Source organism: Equus asinus, chromosome 12, assembly GCF_041296235.1.
Source record: "Equus asinus isolate D_3611 breed Donkey chromosome 12, EquAss-T2T_v2, whole genome shotgun sequence".
NCBI lineage: Eukaryota > Metazoa > Chordata > Mammalia > Perissodactyla > Equidae > Equus > Equus asinus.
In genome coordinates this window covers 2497770-2525515 of record NC_091801.1, presented here as the reverse complement: position 1 = coordinate 2525515, position 27746 = coordinate 2497770, and the positions used below count along the sequence as shown (strand labels likewise).

The following is a 27746-nucleotide window of genomic DNA, read 5'->3' as shown; positions in this document are numbered from 1 at the left end:
CCTTCCTGGGCTACACACATAGTCCCTCACCATCCCACTTGATGGATTAGTGATCCCAGCGTTCCTGTATCTACTTCCTTGCCTTCTTGAAGTTTTTTAAAATTCTGTAATTTGAGCATACTCAGTAATATGTAGCATATGGAAATTATAATAAAAACAAACATTTGTGAACCACCCGCTCGACTTAAGAGCTCAGTCAGTACCCTCACAGTTAGAGCTACCTGTGAGCGCCTCTGCAACCCCATGTTGTTCTTTCCCCAACCTTTGTATGATCTGCTGTTCTAAATAGGTTTATTTTTTTAATCTCCTCCTCTTTTTCTAAAAAATAGTATCACAAATATATTTTTTTGTTTTAGGTTTCATAATTGTTCTGTTTGTAGGCTTTTTAAAGCTTGAACAAATGGTATTTTATTAGAGGAATATCTAATTTATGAATCTTTATATATTTCAAAGAAAATATTCAAGCATCATGAAAGAATACATAGGGGCTGGCCTGGTGGCTCAGTGATTAAGTTCCTGCACTCCTCTTAGGTGGCCTGGGCTTCACCAGTTCGGATTCCAGGTGTGGACCTGTGCACCACTTGACAAGCCATGCTGTGACAGGCGTCCCACATATAAAGTAGAGGAAGATGGGCATGGATGTTAGCTCAGGGCCAGTCTTCCTCAGCAAAAAGAGGAGACTTGGCAGCAGATGTTAGCTCAGGGCTAATCTTCCTCAAAAAAGAAAAAAAGAATACATAGAAAGATCTCAATGTGCAAATTTAAAACAAGAAAAAAAGTCATGGAGACTTATATTCGGCCTGTCGATATTATTGTATGGCATACAAAATAAAGCTCCTTATCCAGAGCATGGACATGTAGCAGAAGCCTTTCCACACACTGGTGTCTTCTGTTTGTGCAGAAGTGTTTCCGTTAGACTAGGAGTGTGCTCCCTGGAGGCGTGACAACTTGTCATTCAGTTGTCCTTTGGCCTCAGCACTTCTTCAGGGGCTTCATTCCATTGTCGATTGTATATGCTTTTGAGACTTAGGATCCACGCTGCTCCGTGTTTCTGGATTTCTTTTTCAATCGTGGAATTATGGCGTTTTCAAGGGAAACGCGTAGGAAAGGATGAGGTCATGATAACCACTGCTGCATAATGCTCCATTGTGTGTGAGCCTAATTCATTTAACCATTTTTCTACCAGTGGACATTGCAGTATTTTTCCTGTTGTTGTTGTGAGGAATGCTTATACTTGGCACACAGGTACAGAAATTTTTACAGTGTGTATCTAGAATTGCTCATTGAATGACATGCAGATGTTCAGCTTTACATCGTAACACCAGCCGGTTTTCCAACAATTCTACCGATTTAAACACCTCCCAGCAGTGTACGACAGCCACAACTGTGCCACTTTTTCCCCATTATTTGGTACTCTCAAAATTCCTAGTTTTTACGATGTTAGTGAGTGTTAAAATAACATCTTCTGTGGTCTTAACTTGTATTTCTCTGCTGAATAATAAGATTCTGTGTCTTCTCACGTATTTATTTGCATTACAAGTTGCCTTGTTTGTAAAAGCCCTGCTCATGTTTTTTTGCCCATTTCCCTACTCTATTGTCTTTTTGTTATTTTTATAGAAGTTCTTACATAATTTAAATATTAATCTTTAATGAGTTTTACATTTTGCAAATATCTCTCAGTTTGTGCCGTGTCTTAGTTTTCAGAGTGATGTCTTACTGTGAACAGAAGTTCTGGATTTCCACATAGGCGAAATATTCCGTCTTTTCTTCTTTGGTTAGTATGCTTGTTTAAGAATTGCTTCCATTCTGGGAAGACACAAAACGATAGTTTTCTGCTGTAATTTCTTCTAAAAATTTTCGAGTTTGCCTTTCCTATTTACATCACTAGTCCATCTTGAATTGATTTTGCATATGATGTGACGTGGGGATCCACTTTGATTTTTTCCATGTAAATTGTTTCAGGACCATTTAATTGTCTCTGTTTTCTCACAGATTGCGTTGCCTACATCTGTCACGTGAGTATGTCCTTACATGCCTTGGTCTGGTGAGGGCTCCCCATTTTGTTTTATTTACCCTTCATTAGTCTTTTTTTGTTTTTAAATTTTTCCTTTTTCTCCCCAAAGTCCCCCGATACATAGTTGTATATTTTTAGTTGTGGGTCCTTCAAGTTGTGGCATGTGGAATGCCACCTCAGGGTGGCCCAATGAGCGGTGCCATGTCCACGCCCAGGATCCGAACCAGCGAAACCCTGGGCCGCCAAAGCGGAGCGGGAACTTAACCATTTGGCCACAGGGGTGGCCCTACCCTTCATTAGTCTTGCCAGGCATTTATTTGTTTTAGTGTTTCTGAGAACTCTGACTTTGTTGATCCTTTCTGTTACGTTTTTTCTACTTTATTAGTTTTTAATCTTTATTATCTCCTACTTTCTTTAGGTTTATTCTGTTATTCTCTTTCTAATTTAACAGATTGGTCTATTAACTCATTAATTTTCAACCTTTCTTCTGTTCTTAGTAAGTCTTTAAGGCTATAGATTTGCCTCTAAGTGTAACTTTTACTGTGTCCCACAAATTTTTGTCTGTAGTATTTTTATCATCATTCAGTTCTTAGTATTTTTTTTGAAGAAATTTTCAGTATGGTTTCTTCTGACCAATGAAGTATTTAGAAGTGTTTTTTCTTCTGTCTGTATTTTTCAAATTTATCTTTCATTATTGATTTTTAACTTAATTCTTTTATGATCAGAGCTTGAAAACAACAGGATATATAGTCTCTGAAATTAAGTGAGATTTTCATTTTCTCCCGGTGTGTATGTTGTTTCCTGTATGGCCCGTACATGCTTGAGAACAGTGTTTATTTTCTAATAGTTGGATATGAGGTTTTGTTCATATTCATTAAATCCTGCTTGTTCATTATTGTGTTTTTATTTTTATTTTTTGGTCCATTTGACCCATGAACAATTGGAATGTGTTGAAATCACCCACGACAGTGGCCAATTTGTCAATTGCTGCCTGTAGTTCCAGCAGTCCTTTGAGGCTGTTTTCTTTTCCCAGGAGATGGTGAGTTTTTGTCCTGTCTGCATAGAGATTGGGTCTGCTCGGGAACATGGATGGAGAGACTAGCAGAAGGCACAGAATGCAGGTCTGAGGTCTGCTCCGTGGGATCGTCCCTGTTTTGATCTTCACCAGGAACCGAGAGAGCAGCATGCTCACAGTGCTGAACCTGAAGGCTGGGTTCTTTAGCTTTCTTTGGCTCAGGTGCAGACTTAGTCTTGCTCCTTTTTGCCATGTTTCCTTTCAGACTCCTTCCATTGGTCGTCGTTCCCTCCGTCTCTTGAACCGTGCTGGAGTTCCCACTTTCACCTTTTGGGACATTTACCCATCGACTTTATTTTCCTCTTTTCTGCTTGATCCTTGCTGAAGTGGTTGAGCTGGGGCTGCATTCTGCCGTCACTTGCTCTGTGGGGGGTTTGCTGCTGTGTTAGAGCTCTGAGATCAGGCAGAAGGCTTAGCGCTTCACCCCAGCATCCTCTTTCAGTGGAGGGGCCAGCACTACCATTAGTGGCCGCTCAGCTCTGGGAGGCTTAGAAGTTGGAGAGTGACAGTCTTCTGCCTTCCTGAGTATTTCATTTTCCGGAGACTTCTCCTTCTCTCTCTCCGTGCATCCTGGTCTGACTCATGATAGACGTGGCTGAGGTCCCAGTCTGAGATCACTCAGCTCCTGTCCTTGACTGTCCCTGTTCCTGAGTTTCTTCACTTTGCCAACCACATCTCTCCTGAGGCTGTCATTCTAGTTTCGGTTCATCTAGCTGATGCTGTGATTTCTCCTGTTCCTTCTCAAGCTGCCCTTCTACTTCTTGTTCTCTCACAGCTGAGTCAACAGGCCTTGCCCCTCCGAAGACAGAAGCTGCTTGGCTAGACTGGGAGGTACCAGCAGAGGTGTCGTCTTCCTTAGAAGTACTCGGAGGCTTAGGTTGAGTTTGGGGCTTTGGGAGGGACCTCTGTCATCACACCTTTAATCGTCTGGAGAGAAACTGTCTTTGGAGCTCTACAGCCAACTGTCTGTCATGTTGGTCTTCACAGTGGTCCCACTTCCTGTGTAGTCATCGTCCTTATAGTACCCACTACCACATACATTTCTGCACTGTTTATTCTGGAGTCATGGCCTCTGTCATAGTCTTAGTGGTCACAGCAATCCTGGCCTCCATAATGATCACAGTGTTTGCCTTCAGAGCTGTCATCACTCCTCTAGGCGGATAGCCATCAGAGCTTTCTGGCAGGACGATTCCTCCGGTCTGTATGTGCTTTGTCAGATCCTGATTTCTGTGTCAGCCAAAAGAACAGTCATCCCTGTCTTTATCCTGTGCTTGATCAGCGGCATCCACTGGAGTTCCATTACCCAGAGACTCTTTGTTGAGGTTCAGGGCACTTAGCAAACTCAGCACAACCGAAGCCTTCCAGGCTCTCTGGGCTGCTGAGTTATGTGGTAAACACACTGCACTGATACTCCATCCTCTGAAGAGCTCCTTAATGGGGACTCCATCACGTCACAGGTCACTCCCTAGAAGGGCAGTGGGGGGTGGCAGTTTGAGAAGCTGGCTGTGGTCGGTTCTGGTTTTGGAGCAGCCTGTGGAGCAGTGGCAGGATGCAGAGGTCACTTGGAGGTGCCGGTACCTGTTGTCATCACTGCTGTGCCAGGTGATGCAGGTGTCTTCCAGGTCATCTGTTTTATCGGCCCAGCTGACTGGTTTAGGGCATAGATGCTTCCTCCAGCAGGGCTGCCGTCCTTCGTCAGGAAGGCTGTTAGCGAGAGTCTCCCCCTTCTCTTGTGCTGAGGCCGCTATGTTGTTGTGGGTTGGGAGGAGAGAACGAAAAGTTAGGCAGTTTTTTTTAAAGCATGTATGTTCTGTCTACTTAGTGAATTGAACCTTGTATCATTTTCCTTGTTACCCTTAATAATGCTATTGGTCTGCTATTGTAACTAATCCCAGCTTTCTGTTCATTTATATTTGTCTGATGTATCCTTTTCTGTATTTTTGCTTTCATCCTGTCAGGGTCTTTATTTTGTAGGTGTCTTATCTTCCTTTAGAATTCCGTCTACATGTATTATGATTGTGTCTTCTACATTTGGACTCTCTTGCTTTGTTTTCTGATAGTCCTGGTTATTTGTATGTTTTTTTTCCTTTCCTTTCAAGCCTTTTTTTGGATTGGTTGAGTCGTTTTCTTATTGTATTTTGTTCTTCTGTACTAGTTTGGAAATTATGCCCTCTTATTTGTCTTCTTTTGTGATTACTCTTGAAGTTCTGCTGGGAATACTGTCCAGTGTACAGTTCAGCCAGATGCTAATCCCTCTGCTGAACAGGGCGGGGACTGACTGCATTCACTGCCCTGCCCCTCCGCTCTGTGCCTCTGTTCCTTTGTCCCGTATTTTAGTGGTTTGTAGTGTTTTTGTGTAAACACCGTCATAGGTGTTATTGTTACTTGATTCAGACGGTGTTTTGTAGACTCACTTGTGTGCTCACCAGTCTCTTCAGCCCTCCCCCCTTCCTGTGTCTCAGATCCTCCTTCTGTGCTAATCTTACTCTTTGATGAAGCGCATCCTTTAGGTTTTCCTGAAGCGAAGGTCTGCTGTTGGTGAACTGTTTTGATGTATCTGGCAGTGTCCTAATGCCTTCTGTGATCCCCAGAGAGAGCCTTGGTGGTTGAATGCTTTCGTCTCAGTCTTTGTGGGTGCTTGTTCCCCTTGTGTGCCTCCATTGTGGCTGGTGAGAGTCCCGCTAGTGCTTTGCTCTCCTCCTTTGTCTGTACTCTCCTTCTCTCTGGCTGCTTTGCACCTGGTCTCTGTTTGGTGTTCTGCGCTTTCAGTGCTGTGTGTCTTAGTGTGAATTTCTTTATGTTTATCCTGCCTCTCTTATGTAGGCTGTGTTTCTTAAAATTGTGGATAAATGTCTTTCATTGGTTGCAGAAAATTAAGTCGTTTTCTCTCCTAGTATGACCCCCTCTTCCTTCATTTTTCTGAGACTATGAGTAGAAATATATGTCAGATCTCAGTTTATCCTTCGTGTCTTAGAGCCTCTCTTTGGTGTTTTCCATCTCTTTGTTTCAGCACTCCTTCTAAATGATTTTTGCAGATTTATATTCAAGTTTACTGAGGCTCTCAAGTTCTGCCTAATCTGAGTGAACTGTGGACTTTAGTTAATAGGGATGTATTGGTATTTGTTCATTAATTATGACCAGTGTGGCATACTAATGTAAGATGCTAATGATAGAGGAGACTGGGTGTGGGGTATATGAGAACTCAACTATCGTCACAGCTTTTCTGTAAATTTGGAACTATTCTAAAATAAAGAGTTTAAACAAATTCTGGCTGGTTCTTTTTCACATGTGCAGTGCCATTTTCATAGTCTCCTTTTGCTTGACTGTATTTCATTTTATCTTTTATTTCTAAAAGTAATTTTTAAAAGTTTATATGATAATCATAATATTTAAAGTACTTGGAGGGTTGGAAACTATTATTTTTGGTTTCTGCTGACTCAATCATGGTGGCTTGTTTTCTCATAAGTTTGATTTTTAAATTATAGGCTCATAGTTGGTTGCTCGTCATCTTGGGTGAACCTGGTGACTTAAGTTGGGGTGCTTTCCTGAGAGCGTCTGTGTGTGCCTCAGCTGTGTGTTAGCGGTTCCTGCTGACTTGGGCCCCAGCTTGCTGGCAGAGTCTGGGCTCCCTGACCTCACAGCAGGCCCCCCGCTGTGTCTCTTGATCCCACTGCTGCCATCAGTGTGCACATCCAGGGCAACACTCTACCGAATTCTTTTGCTTACTACTCATCGTTCCCTTGTATTATTTCAACTCACTTAAAAAAAGTTTGTTTTGTTGGTTTTTTTGGCTACTATTATGTGGAGTGGGGGCAGGCTTGATAATTCCTCATACTTCTTGAGAACATCACAGTGTTTGAAAAGTACATTGGTTTTAATTTATCCAGGATCTGTTTGCATTAAAGCAGAAAGACCTTTTATAATATCTTGTATACCAGATTCCTGGAAATTGAAAACTTTCAGTTTCCATTGGTTTACTTCATTGTCCATTGATTATCTAAGGCTTCCATTTCCGTTGATTTTCTTATATGAACATGACAGCTACTGTACCTGCAGGTAGATGTGATCCTTGAGTCTGTTTTCTCATCTGCACAATGAGAGCATTGGTCCAAGTGAGGTCTCAGACCTGGGAATATATGTTAATAGGGGTCAGTTAAGTCAAACAGTAAGCAACTATTTATCTTGTTGGTTTATGCACACGCGCACACACACACGCAGATACATAATACATGCAACTATAAACAGGTGAAGAGAGTATAATGATTTTTAGAGTATTGGGTCCTTGAATTTGGAGGAAGGATCTAAATGGACCGTAGAAAAGCCTACAAATAGGGAAAAACAAGATAAACATTAATAGTCATTAATATTTCTCAATCTTGCCCAGAATGTCTCACTTTATCTTTAGTAGGTTAAGGGTGGATAGAAGTTTAGCCTTAAGATATTGGTCATGCGGAAGAAAACTGAAGTAGCTCTGCTCTGTATTTTATTTAAAAAGTGAAAAGGGGGTAGAGGAGTGAAGCAGAACTTGAAAAAAATTATCTATAAAAAGAAGCACGCAAGATTTACTGTGGACATGACAACTGAGGCAGTGTAAAAACCTCAACTAGGTTCTGTATTATTGATGAAGAGCGTTATTGGGACAATTGATGAAGTTATCGAATATGGACTGTGTATTGGATGGTAATAGACTAGTTAGATTCCTGAATTTGGTCATTGTACTGTTGTCATTTAAGAGAATATTTCTATTCTTAGGAAATACATACCTAAAAAGTTAAAGGGTAAAAGGGCAACCTACTCAGGTGGTTCAGATAACGAGTAAACGAACAAACAAATGAATAAAACGTATAATAATATTGTTATTCTATGTAACGTATAATAATAAAATAGATAAAAATTACTTATCTGTTTATTTTATTTATGAATCAACACGTGACCTGGGATCATTTGCTCAAATTGACCCAGATGTGATTTATTGGCAGTATTCTTCTGTAATGCTTGTAGTACGAAGTCTTAATTTTGCATGGAGGACAACTGGGTGTATCAACATGTGATGGGTTGAAAATATTGTAGTAGATGTGGTTTCTTAGTTGATTCAACCAAATAGTTTTAGTCATATTGAAAATTACAATCTCTTGTCTAACACATGAATAAATTAAATTTTTTGTAGGTTTAAGCTGAATTTTGGGACATGGCCACTGCTTCACCAAGGTCTGATACTGGTAATAACCACAGTGGAAGGTTACAGTTACAGGTAACTGGTAAGTTATTTTCATAATAATTTAAAATAGTGATTCCCTGTTGAAGCTTTCTTTTTAATCCTAATTTAGCAGACTTACTTCATACATATCTTGTCTTTTAGATTCATACTGTAGTGTGTTTGATGGCAACAGGCCTCTAAGGTAGATACTCTGTAAGAGTATTTTATTTATTTAATAAATATTTATTGAATAGATGCTAGATGCAGAAAAAATGTATCCTCTTTGGTAGTGGGAGAATTTGGGTATTGGAATAAGCATCATTGAGTTGGTCTTTAGATGATTATTAGGATGGAGAAGGATGCTGAAGGCCGTCTTTCGTTCCTTTAGCCATTCATTCAATCCCTGGGAAGATATTTAAGTGGAATTACACAGATGAGAATACAGGCCTCAGTTCTCCAGGAGTTTATGTATAGTGGTGAAGCAGGTTTGTTTTGTATGGAAGCACCATGCAGAGTGTTCATTGACTGGAGACAGTGAGAACTTCCAGGAAGGTGTCTGAGGTCTGCTTGGGGTTGGAGGCGGCTGTGGACATAGGAGAACAGGGTAAGAGAGGGGCTCACAGAGCGTAAGACTTCACTCTTGCTGGAGGAATTGGAGTTCATCTCAGTTGGGTTGGCAGCGGACAGCGTTAGAAGGAGAGGGGACAGCCTTTGCAAAAGCGTGAAAGAGCCACGGCAAGGGGACTTCACACAGTTCAGTCTTGCAGTTGCGTATGTGACTCAAGGGGAGTGGTCCTTAAGCTAGCTGTTTTACTTCTAGGAATTTATCTGGCAGATATTTATATTGTTTATATAATTACAAATAAAAGTTTATAAACTTATGTCGTTTATGTAATTATAAACAATATATAATTAAATATTCATATATGTATTACTTATATGAACAGTGCAAATATCTGCAAGATAAACTCCAGAAGCTATATATATAGGAAGAGTTTGTACTCTCTCTCTATATAATTATATATAAAGAGAGTTGTTAATAGCAAAAGACTAGCGGTGGAATTTTAGATAGACCATGAAATGAAATAAATGAGTATGTGTCCCAGTAGGAGCCAAGTTCTGAGATGATTTTGTTAAGTGGAGAGCGAGGTGTGGAACTGTGTATGGTATGCTGCTCTCTGGGTGTAGCCGAGGCGGGAGGGGCGTAAGCGGTTTTGTGCTTAGAACCTTGTAGACAATGCTGCCCTTGGAAGGGCGGGACCGTGGTGGGAGAAGGGGGGGATGGCGCTCAGTATTGTGAGGTCTTGTTTCTAGGAGTTTTCAGTGTTATTTTTACTTTATAGTACTTTAAAAAAATGTATTGGGAGAAATCTCTCATTAATTTGCATTTTAAAATATGACTTCACTGTTCTCTAAGTTACTTTACCTTTCGTTTGAATTTTAGAGTCTCCCTCCCTTTTCCTCTGCATTTTCTCCCCAGAAAAAATCCCTCAAAACCAATGTTAGTGTTTTCGTTTAGATCATTTAAAAATCATTTATTGGAGATAGTTGAAATATTTTAGTGCTGACACTTCCAGATCCAGTAGTATATCATGTCATTCCCTTCAGGTTTTTTATGTCCATCAGTAAAGTTTTATGGTTATCTTCAGGTGGATCCTGTACATTTCTTAAGTTTATTACTAGTTTCTTTTGGGGGGTATTATTGCGAGTGGGATTTTTAAATTCTCTTTACATACATACACAGATGTCTCTCTTTTTCTGATAGATTTTCAGTATTTATATAATCTTACAATAGAGGACATTCTGTGTGTAACACTGAAGGACACTCATTAAATGGAGAAATAGAGTTTATCCTATATATTCTACTAATTAGAATTCTTATTAATAAGGTTAATCAGATTAATCTAATTAGTAAGGTTGTAAGATCTCATTAATAAGGTTAATTTTAATTGATAAGGTTATCTTTTAGTTATTTAACATGATAGTGTTCTAGTTATTTGTATGCACATTTTTTGCCAGCATATTAGAAATTCCTTGTGAGATAAAAAATTGTGTCTTTTAAAAGTCAGTTTCTTTGCCAGCATCTAGTATTATTGAGGATTTCTCCAATTAAAGATATACAATGGATGTATTATGAATGTCTCTGTAATTAACTCAGAAGAGTTAATACTGTGCAGTCAGTAATAATAATAGAGTAATAGGCACTGTTGTTGGGTGCCCGGCATTCACTGGTGATACTAGTACTTTGCACACCTTCACTCAGCAATTCTGAGAATCAGGTACTGCTGTTCTCCTGTGTTTCAGATGGGAAAATTGAGGGTTGGAGAGACTGACTGGCTGACTTAAGGTCAGATATCTAGTAAGTGGCAGAGTTCAAGTATGAACCCAGATATGGTCACCTCAGTGCTCTTGTTTGTTTTAAGACTATTTTGTTAGAACAGTGTTAGGTTCACGGCAAGATTGAGAGGAAGGCACAGAGATTTCCTGTATACCGATGCCCCAGCACACGCATACCCTCCCCCGTTATCAGGATCCCTCGACAGAACGGTACGTTTGTTACAGTTGATGAACCTACACTGACACGTCCTGACTACCCGAGTCCCTAGTTCACGTTATGGTTCACTCTTGGCGTTGTAAGTTCTGTGGCGTTGGACAAATATACAATGACATACACCCGTCATTATGGTATCACACAGTATTTCAGTATTTCACTGCCCTAGAAGCCCTCTGAGCTTCGCCTGTTCATCCCTCACCCCGTTCCCTAATCCCTGACAACCACTGGTTTTTTTACTGTCGCAGTAGGTTTGCCTGTTCCACAATGTTATGTAGTTGGAATCGTGCAGTGTGTAGCCTTTTCAGATTGGGTTTTTTCATTTAGTAACATGCATTTCGGTTTCTCCATATCTTTCCATGGCTCCATAGCTCATTTGTTTTTAGTTCTGAATAATATTCCATTGTCTAGATGAACCGCAGTTTGTTTTCCATTCACGTACTGAAGGACATCGTGGTTGCTTCCCAGTTTCGGCCGTTATGAATAAAGCTGCTGTGGACATCCGTGTGTGGGTTTTTGTGTGGACATAAGTTTTCAGCTTTGGGTAAATACCAAGGAGTGCAATTAATTGGATTGTATGGTAGGCCTTTGTTTAGTTTGTAAGAAACTGCCAAACTGTTTTCCAGAGTGGCTGTACCATTTGGTGTTCCCACTGGCAATGATTGAGGCTTCTCTTGCTGCACACCCTCACCAGCATTTGGCGTTGTCAGTGTTCCAGATTTTGTCCACTCTCTTAGATGTGTAATGGTATCTCGTCGTTTAATTTGCATTTCCCTGGTGGCATATGATGTGGAGTTTCTTTTCATGTGCTTATCTGCCATCTTTATATCTTCGATGGGGTGTCTGTTAAGGTCTTTGACCTGTTAAATCAGGTTGTTTTCTTATTGTTGAGTTTTAAGGGTTGTATATTTTCTCCCAATCTGTGGCTTGTCTTCTCATTCTCTTGACATTTCTTCTGCAGAGCAGAAATTTTTATTTTAATGAAGTGCATCTTAGTAGTTATTTCTTTCATGGATTGTGCCATTCATCTTCTATCTGAAAAGTCATTGCCACACCCAAGATCGTTGGGGTTTCCTCTACTGTTATCTTCTAGGAGTTTTATAGTTTTGTGTTTTACATTTAGGCCCCTGTGACATTTTGAGTTCATTTTTGTGAAGGATGTAAGGTTTGTGTTTAGATTATTTTTTGCACGTGGATGTCCAGATGTTCCAGCACCATTTGTTGAAAAGACACCGTGTGTTTTCAACACCATCCAATACAGCCTCCCCTTCTTCCAGTGTGTAGAGAAGACCTGTGTGTACTGAGAAAGTGGCACTTTTATTTGGAGTGAAGAATCTTGATTGGAGGATTTCTTGGGAGAGAGAAGCCTGTGTCTTCTGTATCACTATAGAGGTGTTGAACTTAGAGCAGTTTGGAACAGAGAAGGATGGAAGTGAGTGTCACCAAAACCCTGATAATAGCTCTCTTCTTTTTGCTGAGGACGATTCACCTGAGCCAACATCCATTGCCAGTCTTTTTGTGTATGAACCACTGCCACAGCATGGCCACTGATGGACGAGTGGTGCCTGTCCGAGCCCGGGAACCAAGCCCTTCTGCCACAGTGGAGCGTGCCAAACTTAACCACTCTCCATCAGGGCTGGGCCCCGTTGGTAGCTCTTCAGGTGCAACATTGAACACTCTTCGATTGCCGTGTGTTGCCACTTCATAAAATAGCGTTCCCTTTGGATCCCTCTTGCTGGTCTTCAGATACTGATTGAGGACTCCTGTTCAAGCCCTGTGCTTCTGCTGTAGTGCTTATCGCATTGCATTTCAGTGACTGACTTGTGTGACTGTTTACATATGTGCTATCCTCTTGCAATAGAGTGGGAGCCCGCAGTAGATTATTCACATGCGTATCCTTCACCTGTGGTGCAGGAGTGGGGAGCCCCCGGTAGATTATTCACATGCGTATCCTTCACCTGTGGTGCAGGAGTCTGGGAGCCTGCAGTAGATTATTCACATGCGTATCCTTCACCTGTGGTGCAGGAGTCTGGGAGCCTGCAGTAGATTATTCATGTGCATATCCTTCACCTGTGGTGCAGAAGTCCGCCTGCAGTAGATTATTCACATGCGTATCCTTCACCTGTGGTGCAGGAGCAGCTGGAAGGCCCTGTGACCTTTCTCCTCCCAGATCAGTGGTGTTCATAGGGGATTGATTATAGAGGTGATTTCGATGAATTGTTCTTGCTGCTTGATAGTCAGTACTTTTCCGTGAAAGTATTTATTCCCCATTTGAATCAGTAGTTGGAAAAATTATTTAAAATCAAATGTTTAGCCTAAATTAAGTCTTCCTCCAAATCTTAGATCAATTAGATTTAAAACTGACTTTCTGTAAAGGGTGGTGATTAACTTCTGTAATGGCATTTTGGTTTAAAAGATTTTATTTGGAAAAGCAAATACTTTATTTTTTTTGAAACCAACTTTCCAGGTAAACCATTTTTAAATTGCCCAAGTTTATTTAATTTCTGATGGGCAAGTTGTGAATACTGCCTGGCAGAGGGGTTAATAGGTGTGTCGAATCTGAAGGCAGTTAGGCTTGATGCAGTTCAGTATTAAATTCAGATGGTTGGTGAGGATGTGGAGAAATCAGAACCCTTAGTTACTGCTGGTGGGAGTGTGAAATGATCCAGCCACTTTGGAAAATAGTCTGGCAGTTCTTCAACACAGTTACCATATGACCCAGCAATTCCATGCCTGGATATCTGCCCAAGTGAAATGGAAACCTATGTCCACACAAAAACGTGTGCCCTCATGTTCATAGCAGTGTGTGCACAACAGCCAAAAGGTTGAAACAGCCCAAATGTCTATCAGCTGATGAATGGATAAATAAAAAGTGCTATATCCATACAGTGGAATATTATTTGTCAATAAAAGGAGTGAAGTACTGATACAACATGGATGAACTTTGGAAACATGCTAAGAGAAAGAAGCTAGTCTCAAAAAGACCGCATGTTGTATGAATCTGTTAGTCTGAAATGTTCAAAATAGGCAAATCTATAGAGACAGAGAGGAGATTAGTAGTTGCCTAAGCTGGGGGCAGGAGAGGGTTTGGGAGGGGTTCAGGAAATAGGAGGGTGACTGCTTGATGGAATGGGGTTTCTTTCTGGGTTGGTGAATACGTTTTAAAATTGATCGTGGCGATGGTTGCACAACTCTGAGTATATTAAAACCATCAAATTGTATAGTTTCAATGGATGAATTATGTGGTATGTGAATTTTATTTCAATAAAACTGTTAAAAAACTTCAGGCAGTTCTCAGGCGTTATTAATTTTGTGTTGTTTTTTCATTCTGCCAATGAAAAGAAGTTGAGATGCACAAGAAGCATAGTTCTGTTTTTACTGATTTATTCGTACAAAATACTGCCTTTGGGCTACTTATATTCGCTAGTGATTATCATATTTCTGTTAGTTTCTAGTGCCAAACTAAAAAGAAAAAAGAATTGGTTTGGAACAGCAATATATACAGAAGTAGTTGTGGATGGAGAAATTAAGAAAACAGCAAAATCCAGTAGTTCTTCTAATCCAAAATGGGATGAACAGCTAACCGTGTAAGTCTCTCATATAAAAAATGGAAAATCTTCAAAAAGGAGTGTACTTCTTGAAATTTTTTAAAAATTATTTTGTAGGATGAGTGCTATTTTGTGGTAATGAGTGCTATTTTCCAGTGTGAATAGACAGTTTAAAGTATGAAAAAGTTTTTAGTAAATTTCATTTGCTTTAGAGAGGAGGCCTAATATCCTTGCTTTTGCTTTATAAACTAAATTATTTCCATACAGCCAGATTTTCTCTTACTGTCTTGTAAAAATAAATAAGGCAAAAAATCAATCATCCTTAATTTTGTAATTTTTGAAATATAATGTAAGGAACTTTTGTATTATAATTAATGCCATCAGTTGTCTTATATCTTTAGAAATTTGTTCAAATTGAAATAGTGTTATTGCGAAGTCTCAGACTTATGATGTATCGCTGGTGTTTTAGTTTCCTAAGTACAAAAATTATCTAGTTATTAAAGACCTAATGTATTGAAAGTAAATATTATTTTTATTTATAATTCATGTAGTATGCTATTTCATACAATAATTTTTCCTCAAATAAGCTGAATTCATGGCTTTTAAAAAATTATTGAAGCAGATTATTTAATAGGAATTATGCCTTAGACTAATGGTGTGTACTCCTGTATTTTTGTTGTAATTTTACCCTTACAGAAATGTGACCCCACAGACTACGTTAGAGTTTCGAGTTTGGAGCCATCACACTTTGAAAGCAGACGCTTTATTAGGAAGAGCAACAATAGATTTGAAACAAGCTCTGTTAATACACAATAGAAAATGTAAGTTTTTGTTCCAATCTTTGTTTCTTTAAAAGTTTATTTTAGACACTTTGAAAGTATCCTGAAGTCCAAAAGCAAAAAATAGTTTTGTATTTACAAAGGAGAGCTTCAGTTATTGCCTGTGACTGCTTTTAAGTTGTGGTGTTGTGTGAAATGGGAACCATTTACCGTGGCCGTTCCCCATCCCGCAGACTTACAGGATGACCCCAGGCATCCCTGGGTGCCCTGTTATCAGTGGTCATCAGTGATTTCTCATGTACTTACTCGTAGATACTTTAGATGCTTTACAACTTAAGGGGCTGCTCCGGGATCCAGTGATTGAAGTTCGTGTCCTCCGTTTCGGGGGCCCTAGGGTTCCTGGGTTCGGATCCTGGACGAGGATCTACTCCACTCCCCATCCACGCTGTGGAGGCATCCCACATACAAAGTAGAGGAAGATTGGCACAGATGTTAGCGCAGGGTGAATCTTCCTCTCTCACACACACACACACACGCAAAACTTGAAATAATGATTGTTATCTGAGCCTACTGTACTTTGTTACTTGGTTAATAACAGTTTTATTTGTACAAAATAAATTCTACCTCTTAAATTTTCTTTTTTCATTTTGTAACTAGTCCATTGTAGACAACCTGGAGAATATAGAAAATCACAAAAGAATATAACAATTATCTGTAATTCTACTATGCAAGGGTAACCGCCCCTAATAATTTGGTCTCTTGTCTTTTTCTTGTTCATAGACAAAACCACATTTGTTTTCTTCTTTGCATCTACTGGCTTATCCCCTGCTTTTTTGCTTTTTTTATATAACACTATAATATAATTTTTCCATGTTATCCAATTTTTGGATTCTTAGGATAGTTTAAGCTTCAATTATTTGTAAAGTTCCTATCACTGTATTCAAAAATTTGAGTTTATGTTCTAATTCTGGTGAGAGAGTTCATTGCTTTTATCAAATTCTTGAAACACTGTGTGACCCAAAGAAGATTAAAAACCAGAGTTCTAGTTTATGATTCTTAAGGACCATGCAATGTTTTTTCACACGATAATTTATTTAACAAGTCTATTCTTTGACATTTAGGTAGTTTCTAATAGTTCACTCAAGTGCCCTTATTCAAATATATAAATCTTTGTATTCATCTTAATTCCTTAGAAATTTTCTCATTAATTCCTAAAAGTAGATTTTGGGTTAAGGCTTAAAATGCTAATATTTAAAATAAGTTGACTTTTTTTAAGGAGTTTTCTGTTTTTAACAAAAAAGAAAATCCACGTATAATTTGAAAATCAGTTTTTGATGTAGTTTTTAAACATAAGGAGTTATGAGTCAGGTAAATGTAAAAGCCATACTAATTTTTATGTATTCTGATTTAAAAAGATATTCTCTTGAAGCCTGGAAAGTTTGATTCTCTGCTATGCCTTGGCTTTTTTTTTGGTCGTGCAAACCGTCTTGGTTATAGAAATAAGTAGTCGGTTTTGTAAGCATACAGCACCTTGCCTGGTCTGATGGTGCTGGATTTGTACTTTTTTCCTGGCTATACGGTATCATTGGTGTAGATACGTAATACCTCAGTTAACCCATATTATTTTGGAATTGAATATTTTGTTTCACCTATTTATATGCTGTTTCTGCACTGGAATAAGCAATTGCATAGAACCTCTTTTTTAGTACTCATAATTATTTCTCTTAATCTCATAGCTCAGAGATAATTTTGTCTGCATGTATCTGTGTATAACAATTGGGATCATATTCTGCTTAGTTCTCTTAATGTTATATTCCCTGTATAATTCAGTGGTATTCTTTGAAACCTGATTTTTAGTAGTTTTATAATATTTTGCCATATACTATAATTTTTTAAAACCATGCTCCTATTGTTGCCATTTAGGTTGTTTTCCATTGTTATTACAGACTGTACTGAACCTTCATAGAAGATTATAATTATCCTCTATACAAAGATTGTAATACTTACCTGCCAAAGTGATTGTGGTAGGAAGGTTGTAATGTCAACGTACTTTGAAATGAAACTCTTATAAAATGTGTAAACTTAAAGTTACGTCTTAGGATTTAGTTGAGCCGAATATGCTCAGAGGAAAAATAAAGTTTTATAAAATTCATATATTTCTGATGTGCGTGGCTTCAGAGATCGTCGTGGTAGCATCTTCTATGCCCTGGGCAGGCAGGTGGTTTTTTGGACAGTTGAAAGATGTGTTAGTCTGCCAGGGCTGTCATACCCAAACGCCACAGATGGAGTGGTTTGAACAGCAGAAATGTACTTTCTCACAATTCTGGAACTGGAAGCTTGAGGCCAAGGTGTTGGCAGAGTCGATGTCTTCTGAGGACTCTCCTTGGCTTGCAGGTGGGCGTCTTTCCTTGTGTCTTCACAGGGCCTGCCCTCTGTGCCTGTCTGTGTCCAGATCTCCTCTTCTTGTAAGGATGCCGGTCGTGTTGGATTAGGGACCCCCTAATGACCCCATTTCACTTAACTACCTCTTTAAAGATCCCGTTTCCAGAGAGGGTCACCTTCCGAGGCACCAGGGGTTAAGACTTCAATATATGCATTTTTTAGGAGGAATTTAGGGGGACACAACTTAGCCCATAACAAAAGGTAAGTAGATTAATTTAAAAAATTAAACCTCGTGATAGAATCACAGTGCTTTAATGATGGAAGAAGCTATGGGCATGAATCCCAGTCACTCATTTCGTTCATCGAGTCACTTAATCTAAGTGACTTGCTCATGAGTACAGTTCCTTGCAGAGTTATGACCAGAACACAGGTTTTCTGACTCTTAGCTGCTTAATTTTGATTAGAAGTAATAGAAAATTAATACAGTTCAAGACAGCCTTGTAGAGTTTAAAAATACTTTGATAATTGATAAAATTCTTGGTTGCCTTTCATTTAACCTCTTGGACTCTGGATTTAGTCAGGTGTCAGTTGAATGAACTCTGGTTAAATTTTGGGGGTGTTGTGGTATTTACTTTTTTTTTTTTTTTAAGATTTTTTTTTTATTTTTTCCTTTTTCTCCCCAAAGCCCCCCGGTACATAGTTGTATATTCTTTGCCGTGGGTCCTTCTAGTTGTGGCACATGGGACGCCGCCTCAGCGTGGTTTGATGAGCAGTGTCATGTCCGCGCCCAGGATTCGAACCAACGAAACACTGGGCCGCCTGCAGCGGAGCGCGCGAACTTAACCGCTCGGCCACGGGGCCAGCCCTGGTATTTACTTTTAAAAGAAGCAAAGAAATAAAAACTGTTTAAGAACAAAACAATAGCCCAACTAAAACATGACTACCTGGTGATGAATAAAGATACTCGGTACTAAAAACGTTCCTTGTCTCCACTGTCAGGTTAGAATTCACTCACTGGTCTGGGCAGAAAGGTTGCTAATGAAAGGGTATTATGTTTTGGAGCTGTGCCGTATCCAGGAAATGTTTGATAACCAGCACCTTAAATGAGTAGAATCTGGGCGCCTTTATCGAAGGCTGCAGTGGAGGGGTGGTCTAGGCGTGTGGCCCTGTTCCACCGCTGTTTCCAGAGAAGAGGTTTTTAAGGGATGAAGTGGGAGTGGACTCTCCTGAGAGGAAACAAAAGTAGACTGAGTCTTTAGGTCTTGTGACAATGAAAGAAGAGAACAACACTGAAAGCTGGTCTGGCTTTTAAGGAGCCCTGTATCTAGAATGCCTCAACAGTTCCAGTATGGTTTCCGGCAAGACACTTTGAGAAACAGTTTCTGATGGGAATAGTGGACAAGATAAAGACCTTAAAGGCAGATTCCAATATAGAGGAGGTAACTGGGACCACAGGAAATATTTGTGGGGGCCATGATAGTCTAGGGTCGTTTTAGGGATGAGGGGGCGTGGTTGGTCCTAGTGGGAAATGTTGTAAGGATTTGAGAGGACTCTGTGAGAACTGGAAATCACAAAGACAGTGGCATTAATGAGCCGCTTGAAAGTAGAGACTGTCTTATTCATCTGTGTTGCTCAGTAGACAGCTAGAGGTTTAAAAAAATTTTAGAGAAGAAACTCACTTATTCAAATAAAGTCTTACTGTAGAGTCTTACTGTGTATAAAACTTAGGGCAGTCTTGGGCCACGCAGTGTGCACAGACACACAGTCGCATGCCCATAACTCTGCTACCCCCACAGTTCCTGAATTAACTTTCGTGGGACCCTCCTTGTCACACTAGTTTGAAAGGTGCTTGGCTAGAAGAACAAATCCAGCTCCTGGTTTTAACACCTTCGAGAGTCTTAATTCAGTCTTCATTTCCGCTTCTGGCTCGCGGTCGTCTGACTGCTCTGTCAGCTCGTCTCCTCCTTGTCTTCTGAGTATGCTCTGCTGCTTCTTTCAGGAGAGCAGTCTCTTCATCGCTAATCACTTCCTTAGTGTTTTCAATTGATGTTTAGTGTGTCTTTATATTTAATTCTGTAACATACATGGAATTATTATAGAGAATGGTGTGAAAAGGACATCTAAGTTAATTCCCTCCTGTTGCTACCCAGTTTTTTCATATTTTAATTTTTCTTATCACGCGGGTGGATGTGGCCTGCTAACATTCTGTGTTCTACTTACCAGGCAGGCCCTCCTCCTTTTTCTGTCTTGACAATGATGCAGGCTCTGTAGCTTTCCTATCTTCCCAGAAGTTGCGTTTTTTACCTTTTCTTGTGGGGAAGATTGGCCCTGAGCTAATGTCTTGCCAATCCTCTTTTTTCGTTTGTTTTGCTTGAGGAATATTATCGCTGAGCTGACATCTCTGCCAATCTTCCTGTTTTATGTGGGATGCTGCCACAGCACGGCTTGTTGAGTGCTGCTGGGTCTGTACCTGGGATCCGAACCTGTGACCCCTGGGCTGCTGAAGCGGCATGTGCAAACTTAACCACTACGCCACAAGGCCAGCCACATATTTTACCTGTCATATGTTCTGACAACTTGACAAAAATTAGAAGCCCATAAAATTAATGGTGTTTTTTACATTGTTAGATTTAGGACTTTTCTTCATTAAATGAACATTTATTGAGTTTAAGGAAGAAACATGTAAAGAAGACAGTTTCTGATCACTTGTCCACATCCACCATAATACAAATTCAGCAGTCTCCCATATCAAAATGAATTTTGCAGTGGTCGAGGTCATTGTTCCTCTTCAAATTTATGAGGCTAATTTCTTTCTGTACTCAAGGCCCTGGCATTTTCTTCTCATAAGTTCATGTTTTTACATATCCATTCTCCTGATACGTTTGGGGTGAGTTTGGAGTATTCATTCAACTAGCTGTTTCTTCTGTTTTTGGAGATGTTTACTTCTTTAGCCTTCATGATGTAATATGAGTTGTTGTGGCCGTCCATAGCCTTGAATAAAAGCCACAACTAGCCCACCATAAAATCACCTGTACTTTCCCAGGAAAAGTCCAACTGCAGCTTACTGGGGAGGTCCATCACTTCTTCGCATTTTAACCCTAGTGAGCCTTCAAGCCCTTAAGCTTCGTTTCTTTCATGGAGTAAGCCTGGGTGGATGGTGTCCAGAGCTTTTGCTCATGCAGTCCTCTATGTGTTGTCTCACAACTTTTGTGGATTTAAGCCTCATTTGCACCTCAGTTAACCTTCAGTGGTGTGTTCAGATCATTTGAATGCCATTCTAAATTGTGGAAGTTATTTGGTTGGCTCTGCAGAGGTGTGTGGTATTTTCAGCTTGCTTTTCTTTATGTCACCAGTGTTAGATACTGATCTGAGGTAGATTTTTTCCTCTCCACCCCACGCTTTCTTAAGTTGCAAAGGAAACATCCCTCTGTTGTCAAAGAAACGAAGCTGGACACTAGTTAAAGTGGTCAGGACAGATTTTAATCAATAATATCCTATTGCAATAAGGAAGAGGGTCCATCTTGAACTGAACTCAACTTCCGATTGTACAGAGGTGTCCTGGCCTTTCAAAGGGAGAGTGGGGGAGAGGGGCAAGCAGATGCTAGATACCTCAGGGAAGGGGACAACTAAAAAGGGTTGATCAGTGTAAATGTGGTTAGGCCAGCTTTGCTGGTCAGAATTCCATTTCCCACAGAGGCTGGGAGACCCCATACTTCTTCATGGTGGTATTTCAGAGGAATGTCTTTCAGGGCCTTGAGGAAGACACTCCTGAGTTGTAGAAGATACATACACATCTCAGAGGGAAAGCAGGAGTCACCATTGTAAGCCCTTCTTAGTAACACTCTCAGAAAGGGTGGTCAGGGGCCATCCCAGGTGTTGGCTGGAACGTAGTAAATTCTTTTAGCAGCCTTGAGCTTTCTCAGGCAGGCTCTTTAAGGGGGGCTAGCATGATCCCAGGGGTGCAGCCTTGAGCTGTTAGAAACTAGGTTAGTGTTTGCTCAAGTCTTTGAATGTTTGGGGCTGGGGGTGGATGAAATCATTCATGCTGAGTTTGCAGTGTTTATGGGCCAAGGTTGAGACCTTGTCGAGAAGACGCTCAGAGGAGGCTGACTAGAGTTTAGTTAAGGAGAGAATCTTTGTCACTCTATTCATGGGTGAAAGGAAGTATAGCCGATTCCCACATTGGAGTGTATACAGAGCGTCATTTTTTATTTCAATTTTGCCACTGACGGAGCCACTTTAAACATTCTAGAGAAGAGTCACATGGCTGCCATTTGAACCCTGGGAATTTCACTGAGTTTTGAATGATGTTAGTTGAACCAAGTACTTGTTACCGAACCAGGTTTGTTTTTGCCTCTTGCCCAGAAAGCCATACATTGAGATGACAAGATTGCAGCAGAGAGAGGGTTTAATCACAAGGCAGCCACGTGAGGAAATAGTAGGACGAGTCTCAAATCTGCCTTCCTGAAGATGGGGACTCGGATATTTATGGGATGGGGGAAGGTGGTCTGAAATATGGAGAGAGGTGACTGGAGGTGAGGACAGGTGAGGTCACTGATGATCTGCGCAAGCGTAATCAGACTCCACGCCTCTTCATAGGACACATGTTCACAAGATGGCGGCGTTAGCATGATCTGAGCCTCGAGTTTTTAGCTTCTTGATGTGAAAAGATTGCTTATTGGACATTGGTGCGGCTCAGTTAATGAGCTGGTGGTCTCAACCAGCCTGAAGTGGACAAGGGATTCTAATTCCTGAAAAACAGCTCACACCTCCGTTACCATGGCGACCCAGGCTCCAGGGAGATTTTACCTATAGGAACCTAGAGGGAGTCAGAGAGCATATTGCCTAAGCAGCCAGTTAAAAATGGGTGTGTTAAACAGCTGAAGGCTGTAATCAGTAATTGCAGAAAAAAAAATCCTTTAGTTCCTTGCTACTTAATCATCAATGGCTAACTGTTTACTGGTTTCAAACTTAACTTTTGTCAAGCAGAACATCTTGAAATCCATTATGTTCGCTTCAAATTGACTTATGTCCAAAATGGTTTACAGTGAACAAAATGGTAGGGGAACATAGCAGAGAAGAGTGTCATTTATGATAGAGGACAGAGCATAGTAAAGCTTAATTCTATTTAAAAATTTGCTTTAGCCTTATTTACATAGCTTATACTAGTTATTTGTTTAGTTTACCTAAGTCTTAAGTTCTCCTTTTTAAATTCACATACTGTCAGTACAAAGATATTTTAAAGCTGAGGTTTTGAACAAATGGTATTTTTATGTCTGTGATATAAGTGCATTTCTCTTCTTCAGAAAGATTTTTAGGATTGAAATTACTGAGTGAGGGGCAATGAGCAGCTTTAAGCGTCCAGCTGCGTGTTGCTGTCCAGTTGCCTTCCTGAAAGGTTATGCTAATCTGTATCCACAATCTGGCGTGTGAGAGTGCCCATTTGGAACTGTTTGCCACCCTAATAGATAAAAAAGGAGGAGTTTTTCTTATCACAGCATTTATTTGATCATTACTGAAGTCAGATGTTTGTTGGTCATTCATATTTCGTGATTTGTGATTGTCTTATATTCTTTGTACATTTTTCTGTGGTTTGTTTCTTTTATTTTCACTGATTTTTAAGAGCTCTTTGTTCTCCCACTTGTTTGCCTCTTTTATTTTTGTCCTCGGTTTTGATTTATAGAAGTTTAGTATTTTTTGTCATTAAAGTTTATTCATCTTCCATTGTTTTTAATGCTCAGAGAATCCTTTCTAATCCCTGTTTGATAATTATCTATTTTCTGATAATTGCCTATTTTCTTCTTGCACATTTATTACTTTATTTTTACTGTAATTTCTTTTGCGAATTCTGAAATTTATCACATGATAGGAGATGGAACTTGGTGAGTTATTGCACCTTGACTCATAGTATGATATAATGGAAAGACTTAGGAATCAGAAAACCTGGTTATTCTTAGACTCTTGCTTACAAGCTTTGTAACCTAATGCACTTGTTTTTTTCCTAAAATTCCACTGTAATCATATTTATGTGTGTGTTGCCAGCCTCCAGAATGGCCCCCAGGCATTCCTTCCTTCTGGCATCCCCTCCCACACTGAATCGGGAACGGTCTGTGTGACAAATAGAACATGGCAGGAGTAATGGTGTATGACCTCCAAGACTTGACCCTAGAAGACAATTCAGCTTTTGCCTTGCTCTCTCGGATTCCTCACTCAAGGGGAAAAAACGAGTTACCTTTGTGAAGACTCAGGAAGCCCTGTAGAGAGGCGCAGGTGGAGTGGGGAGGCCGCCTCTCAGCAGTCAGCACCGGCTTGCCAGCACCACTTAAGCAGATTTTCCAGCCCCTCCCGAATTCCCAGCCCACAGAAACTATGCACAGTAATAAGTGGTTATTGTTATTTTAAGTGACTAAGTTTTAGGATAATTTGTTACTTAGCAGTAGATAATGCAGTGTTCAAGCAATTTTTTAAAATAGCTTTGTGACCCAGCCCTGATGGCCTAGTCATTCAAGTTCGACACTCACAGCTTGGCAGGCCTAGTTTGGTTCCTGGTCACGTAACCACACCACCCATCTGTCAGTAGCCATGCTGTGGTGGCAGCTCACATAGAAGAACCAGAAGGATTTACAACTAGAATATACAACCAACCACGCACTGAGGCTTTGAGGAAAAAAAAAAAGAGGAAGATTGGCGACAGATGTCAGCTCAGGGCCAGTGTTTCCCTGTGAAAAAAAAAAAAAGGTAAAAATAAAAAATAAATATAAAAATAAAAACTTTAGAATGTGACTCTGAGCTAAATCTAAATCTGTGAAACACCTTAAAAACCGAGATTTTTGAAGATCTTTTGTTTTCTCTGGGGACAGAGTGTATATTTTCGACAAATCCGTGATTATAGGATAAATTATCTAGTTACATACCTAGTTCCTCAGAGACTCAGATTGTTCTGTTGCCCTATTAGAACTAAGAGAGAATGTCTGGGAGGTAGGAAAAATCAGCTTCTGCCTTAAGTTCCCTGAGGACAGCACTGTCTTCACAATTTATTGTGACTGTTTATGGAGTACCCCCTTCTGTCAGGTGCTGAGGATGTATGACTGAATGGAGGGACAGGGACTCTGCGCTGTTGGGGACCAGTTTAGTTAGGAAGGCAGACCCCTGCCCCCCGAGAAACAAATCCTGGTAGTCAGTCCATTGAAGGAAATAAGCGGAGAGATGCTGGGGGGGTGGCTTCAGGCTGGTCAGGGTTCCTCCTGCTGTCTCAGATTGCAGGCCTGGCACACACTGGGCGCCCAGGTGTTGAATGGATGGCTGCGTCTGAGTTAGTCTGTCTACACTGTAATTAGGATAATGCTCTCGTTCCCTGCCCCCACATACATGCGCTTGTGGATGGGAGTTAGTTATGTGATAATCCTCCCAATTTTATGATTCAAAAATGTTATAGCCCAGCCTTCCATGTTTAGCACTGGGAAAGACTTAATGGTGCGAACAGCCTCCCACTTCAGCACAGTTACGTCCACAAGTTTTTGTGGCATTGATGACTTTTGCAAAGAGGCAGGGGTGGTCTCTAAGGCCTTCCTTCTTCCAAAACAAACAAACAAGGCAAAGAAAACCTTATGAACTGCGGTTAGAATAGTGAATTGCCACTCGAGGATACTCAGCTTTTGCTAACAGCCAGATAGGGGAGCTGAGCTTGTCCAGTAGTGTGGACTCTTGGAGGAGGTGCCCTCAACCCACTGGCAGAGTTAGAAACAGACCCTGACTGTACTGAAGCCCAGAGATTACCCTTAGACTAGAATCAGAGCATGAACTCACCATCAAAGATTCCAGATTACAGGAACAAGCCATCACAAGCGAGGGTTGGCTGATGTTTTCTGTAAGGGGCCAGATAGGAAATATTTAGGCTTTGCAGGCTGTAGTCTGTTGCACATGTTCCACTCTGCCATTGTGGCAGGACAGCAGTCATAGAAAAATATGTGAACGAATGAGCATGGCTGTGTTTAATTACAAGCTAATTTACAAAAACGAGTTGACAGGGCAGATTTGGCCTGTAGATTCTAGCGTGCTGACCCCTGGAATACAGGTTGCAGTAGATAACTTTAAGACAGAACAGCCGTTAAGTCTGAACAGTGATGAAAAGTAAGAATCTACAGAACCACAGTATCCCAAGAGAAAGTCGTTCCTAGACACATGACACCCGAGACGAAAAAGCAGCTATGGGGAAAACCATGTGATTCGCAAAGATTTATAGCTTAGAATTGCAGAATTGGCAGGACTAGCAGAAGACAGTGGGAAAATATTTTCAAAGAGTTGGGAGAAGATTGTTATCAATGCCCAGCAAATCTTTTGAGGATGAGAATACAAACATTTGCAGATTAAAAAATGAGAGAATTTACCAACTAAGAGACCTACACTAAAGGGGTTGTGAAAGGCTGTGATTTAAGAAGCTACTCAAACAGCTAGATATTTTAGGAATGAGAGCCAAGTCTCCAAATTCCAGATACTTTAAATGGAGAGAGATAAGAATGAAATAGAATGGTGGTCAGTATACTCTTCACATATAGATTATTAGAATCTAGATAAAGATGAAATTAATGCTTTTGTAATTTTATGGGGGTGTTTTTTGTACTTTTGTATTTCCCCTAGTTTCTTTGTTTTTATTAATGTCGTTTTTGTGATGTTGAGTCAAATTGAAGCTTATGGTGCTGCAAATGGTTGGGGTGGTAATTCTGTAAGAGCTTCTCTTATAACATGGTTCTTAAATTTTTTGCAAAGGATTCTGTCCAGTACTTAGTAGTTTCAGATTTTTTTGTCGTATCTTTTCTGTACTTGGATAATTAGTCAATGTCCTATGCTGGACATTTAGTAAATGGAAAAAAAAAAAACTAACCAATTTGTTAAATATAGGAAAGACGAAAGTCAAAGACTTTAAGAAGTGAAGTGTTCCATGATTTCAAAAGAAATCACTGCAGAAAGCCAGTGAAGATCAGATGGAAAAATTGGCCTTATTTTGGATAATAAAGGGATCACTGTTAACTTGTAATATATATTCTGTAGGGGAGAAGAAGCTGGAGCGAGGTGACCTGGAGTTTAAGTGAGAACTAGGTGGCCTAATAACAGGAGGGAAATGTTTGGTTTTATATAAAAAGAAATGGTTAACTATTGTCACAGTACTTACCGTTTATTGAGCTCTTAACTGTGTATCAGCTGTGGTGCCAAGAGCTTTCTGTCTGGTTTTGCGTTTGGACCGTGTGGCAGTCCCTTTAGTCCGATGCTCTTTCCCCGTTTTGTAATGAGGAAACTGAGGCCTCGAGGTGTTTGCCCGCTTCCTCGAAGTGCAGCAGAAGCAGCAGAGCTCAAGTGAGTGACCAGGTCACCTGACTCAACCACAAGTCTCATGTGGTCATGAAAAGCACGTTTGGGCAATTGCTGCATTGTTATCAGATATATTTGTATGTTCTCTGAGGGTTTTACTGTGCAAAGGAGCAATTAAAGATGATGGTGAAAGCGTGTGGAGGGGGAGAGGTGTTGTTCCACGTGGTGTGAAAGGGTGTGACCTTGGGGTAGGAGAGAAGGGTCTGCTGGTAAAAAGGGAGGTGACTCCTTCCATGTGTAGACATCGAGTCCTGAATTAGAGTAGTTCTTCGTACGCAGTGTGGATTTCTAAAGCATTTTTCTATGTGGCAAAATCTTTTAAATTTGGGTTTTTTTCCCCTTAGTGGAAAGAGTGAAAGAACAATTAAAACTTTCCTTGGAAAACAAGAATGGCATAGTGCAAACTGGTGAATTAACAGTTGTGCTTGACGGATTGGTGATTGAGCAAGAAAATCTAACAAACTGCAGATCGTCTCCAACCAGTAAGTGAACTTTATGTCTTTTTAAAATTTGAAGGAAAAAAATCAGCAGGAACTATATAAAAACTTAGTTTCTTGCTTTCTTGTTGTTCAGTAGAAATACAGCAAAATGGTGATGCCTTACATGAAAATGAAGAGCCTTTGGCGAGTTCAACTACCAGGTAAAATACTTTGTTTTAATATTTGTGGCAAAGTAATGTAACATTTCCCATATGTGAAGTTTTTAATTTTAACCTTAGTTTGCCATAGAATTTAAAAGCTCATATCTAAACACGTCATTTGGTTGAATTCTTCCAAAAGTAGTTTTTAAAAAAATGAACAGCTTTACGGAGATATAATAAATACACCATAAAAT

At 40.1% G+C, this 27746-nt stretch overlaps 1 protein-coding gene and 1 pseudogene across 8 annotated transcripts in view; one reads left to right on the top strand and one right to left on the bottom strand.

Moving 5' to 3' along the window:
- WWP1 (WW domain containing E3 ubiquitin protein ligase 1) overlaps positions 1–27746 on the top strand; it is a 105776-nt gene that overhangs the window by 18950 nt on the left and 59080 nt on the right. For 5 of the 8 annotated variants that reach the window (XM_044780341.2, XM_044780340.2, XM_070480967.1 and 2 more), the window contains 5 exons: positions 8257–8347; positions 14286–14424; positions 15082–15206; positions 27257–27394; positions 27486–27552. In XM_044780341.2, the coding sequence (XP_044636276.1) occupies positions 8278–8347; positions 14286–14424; positions 15082–15206; positions 27257–27394; positions 27486–27552 (539 nt within the window). In that variant the 5' untranslated portion in view covers positions 8257–8277. The remainder of the gene's footprint in view (positions 1–8256; positions 8348–14285; positions 14425–15081; positions 15207–27256; positions 27395–27485; positions 27553–27746) is intronic. The other 3 variants (XM_044780342.2, XM_070480966.1, XM_070480969.1) reach the window with 1 other exon arrangement.
- LOC106829832 (eukaryotic translation initiation factor 4B pseudogene) lies at positions 2859–6822 on the bottom strand (annotated as a pseudogene).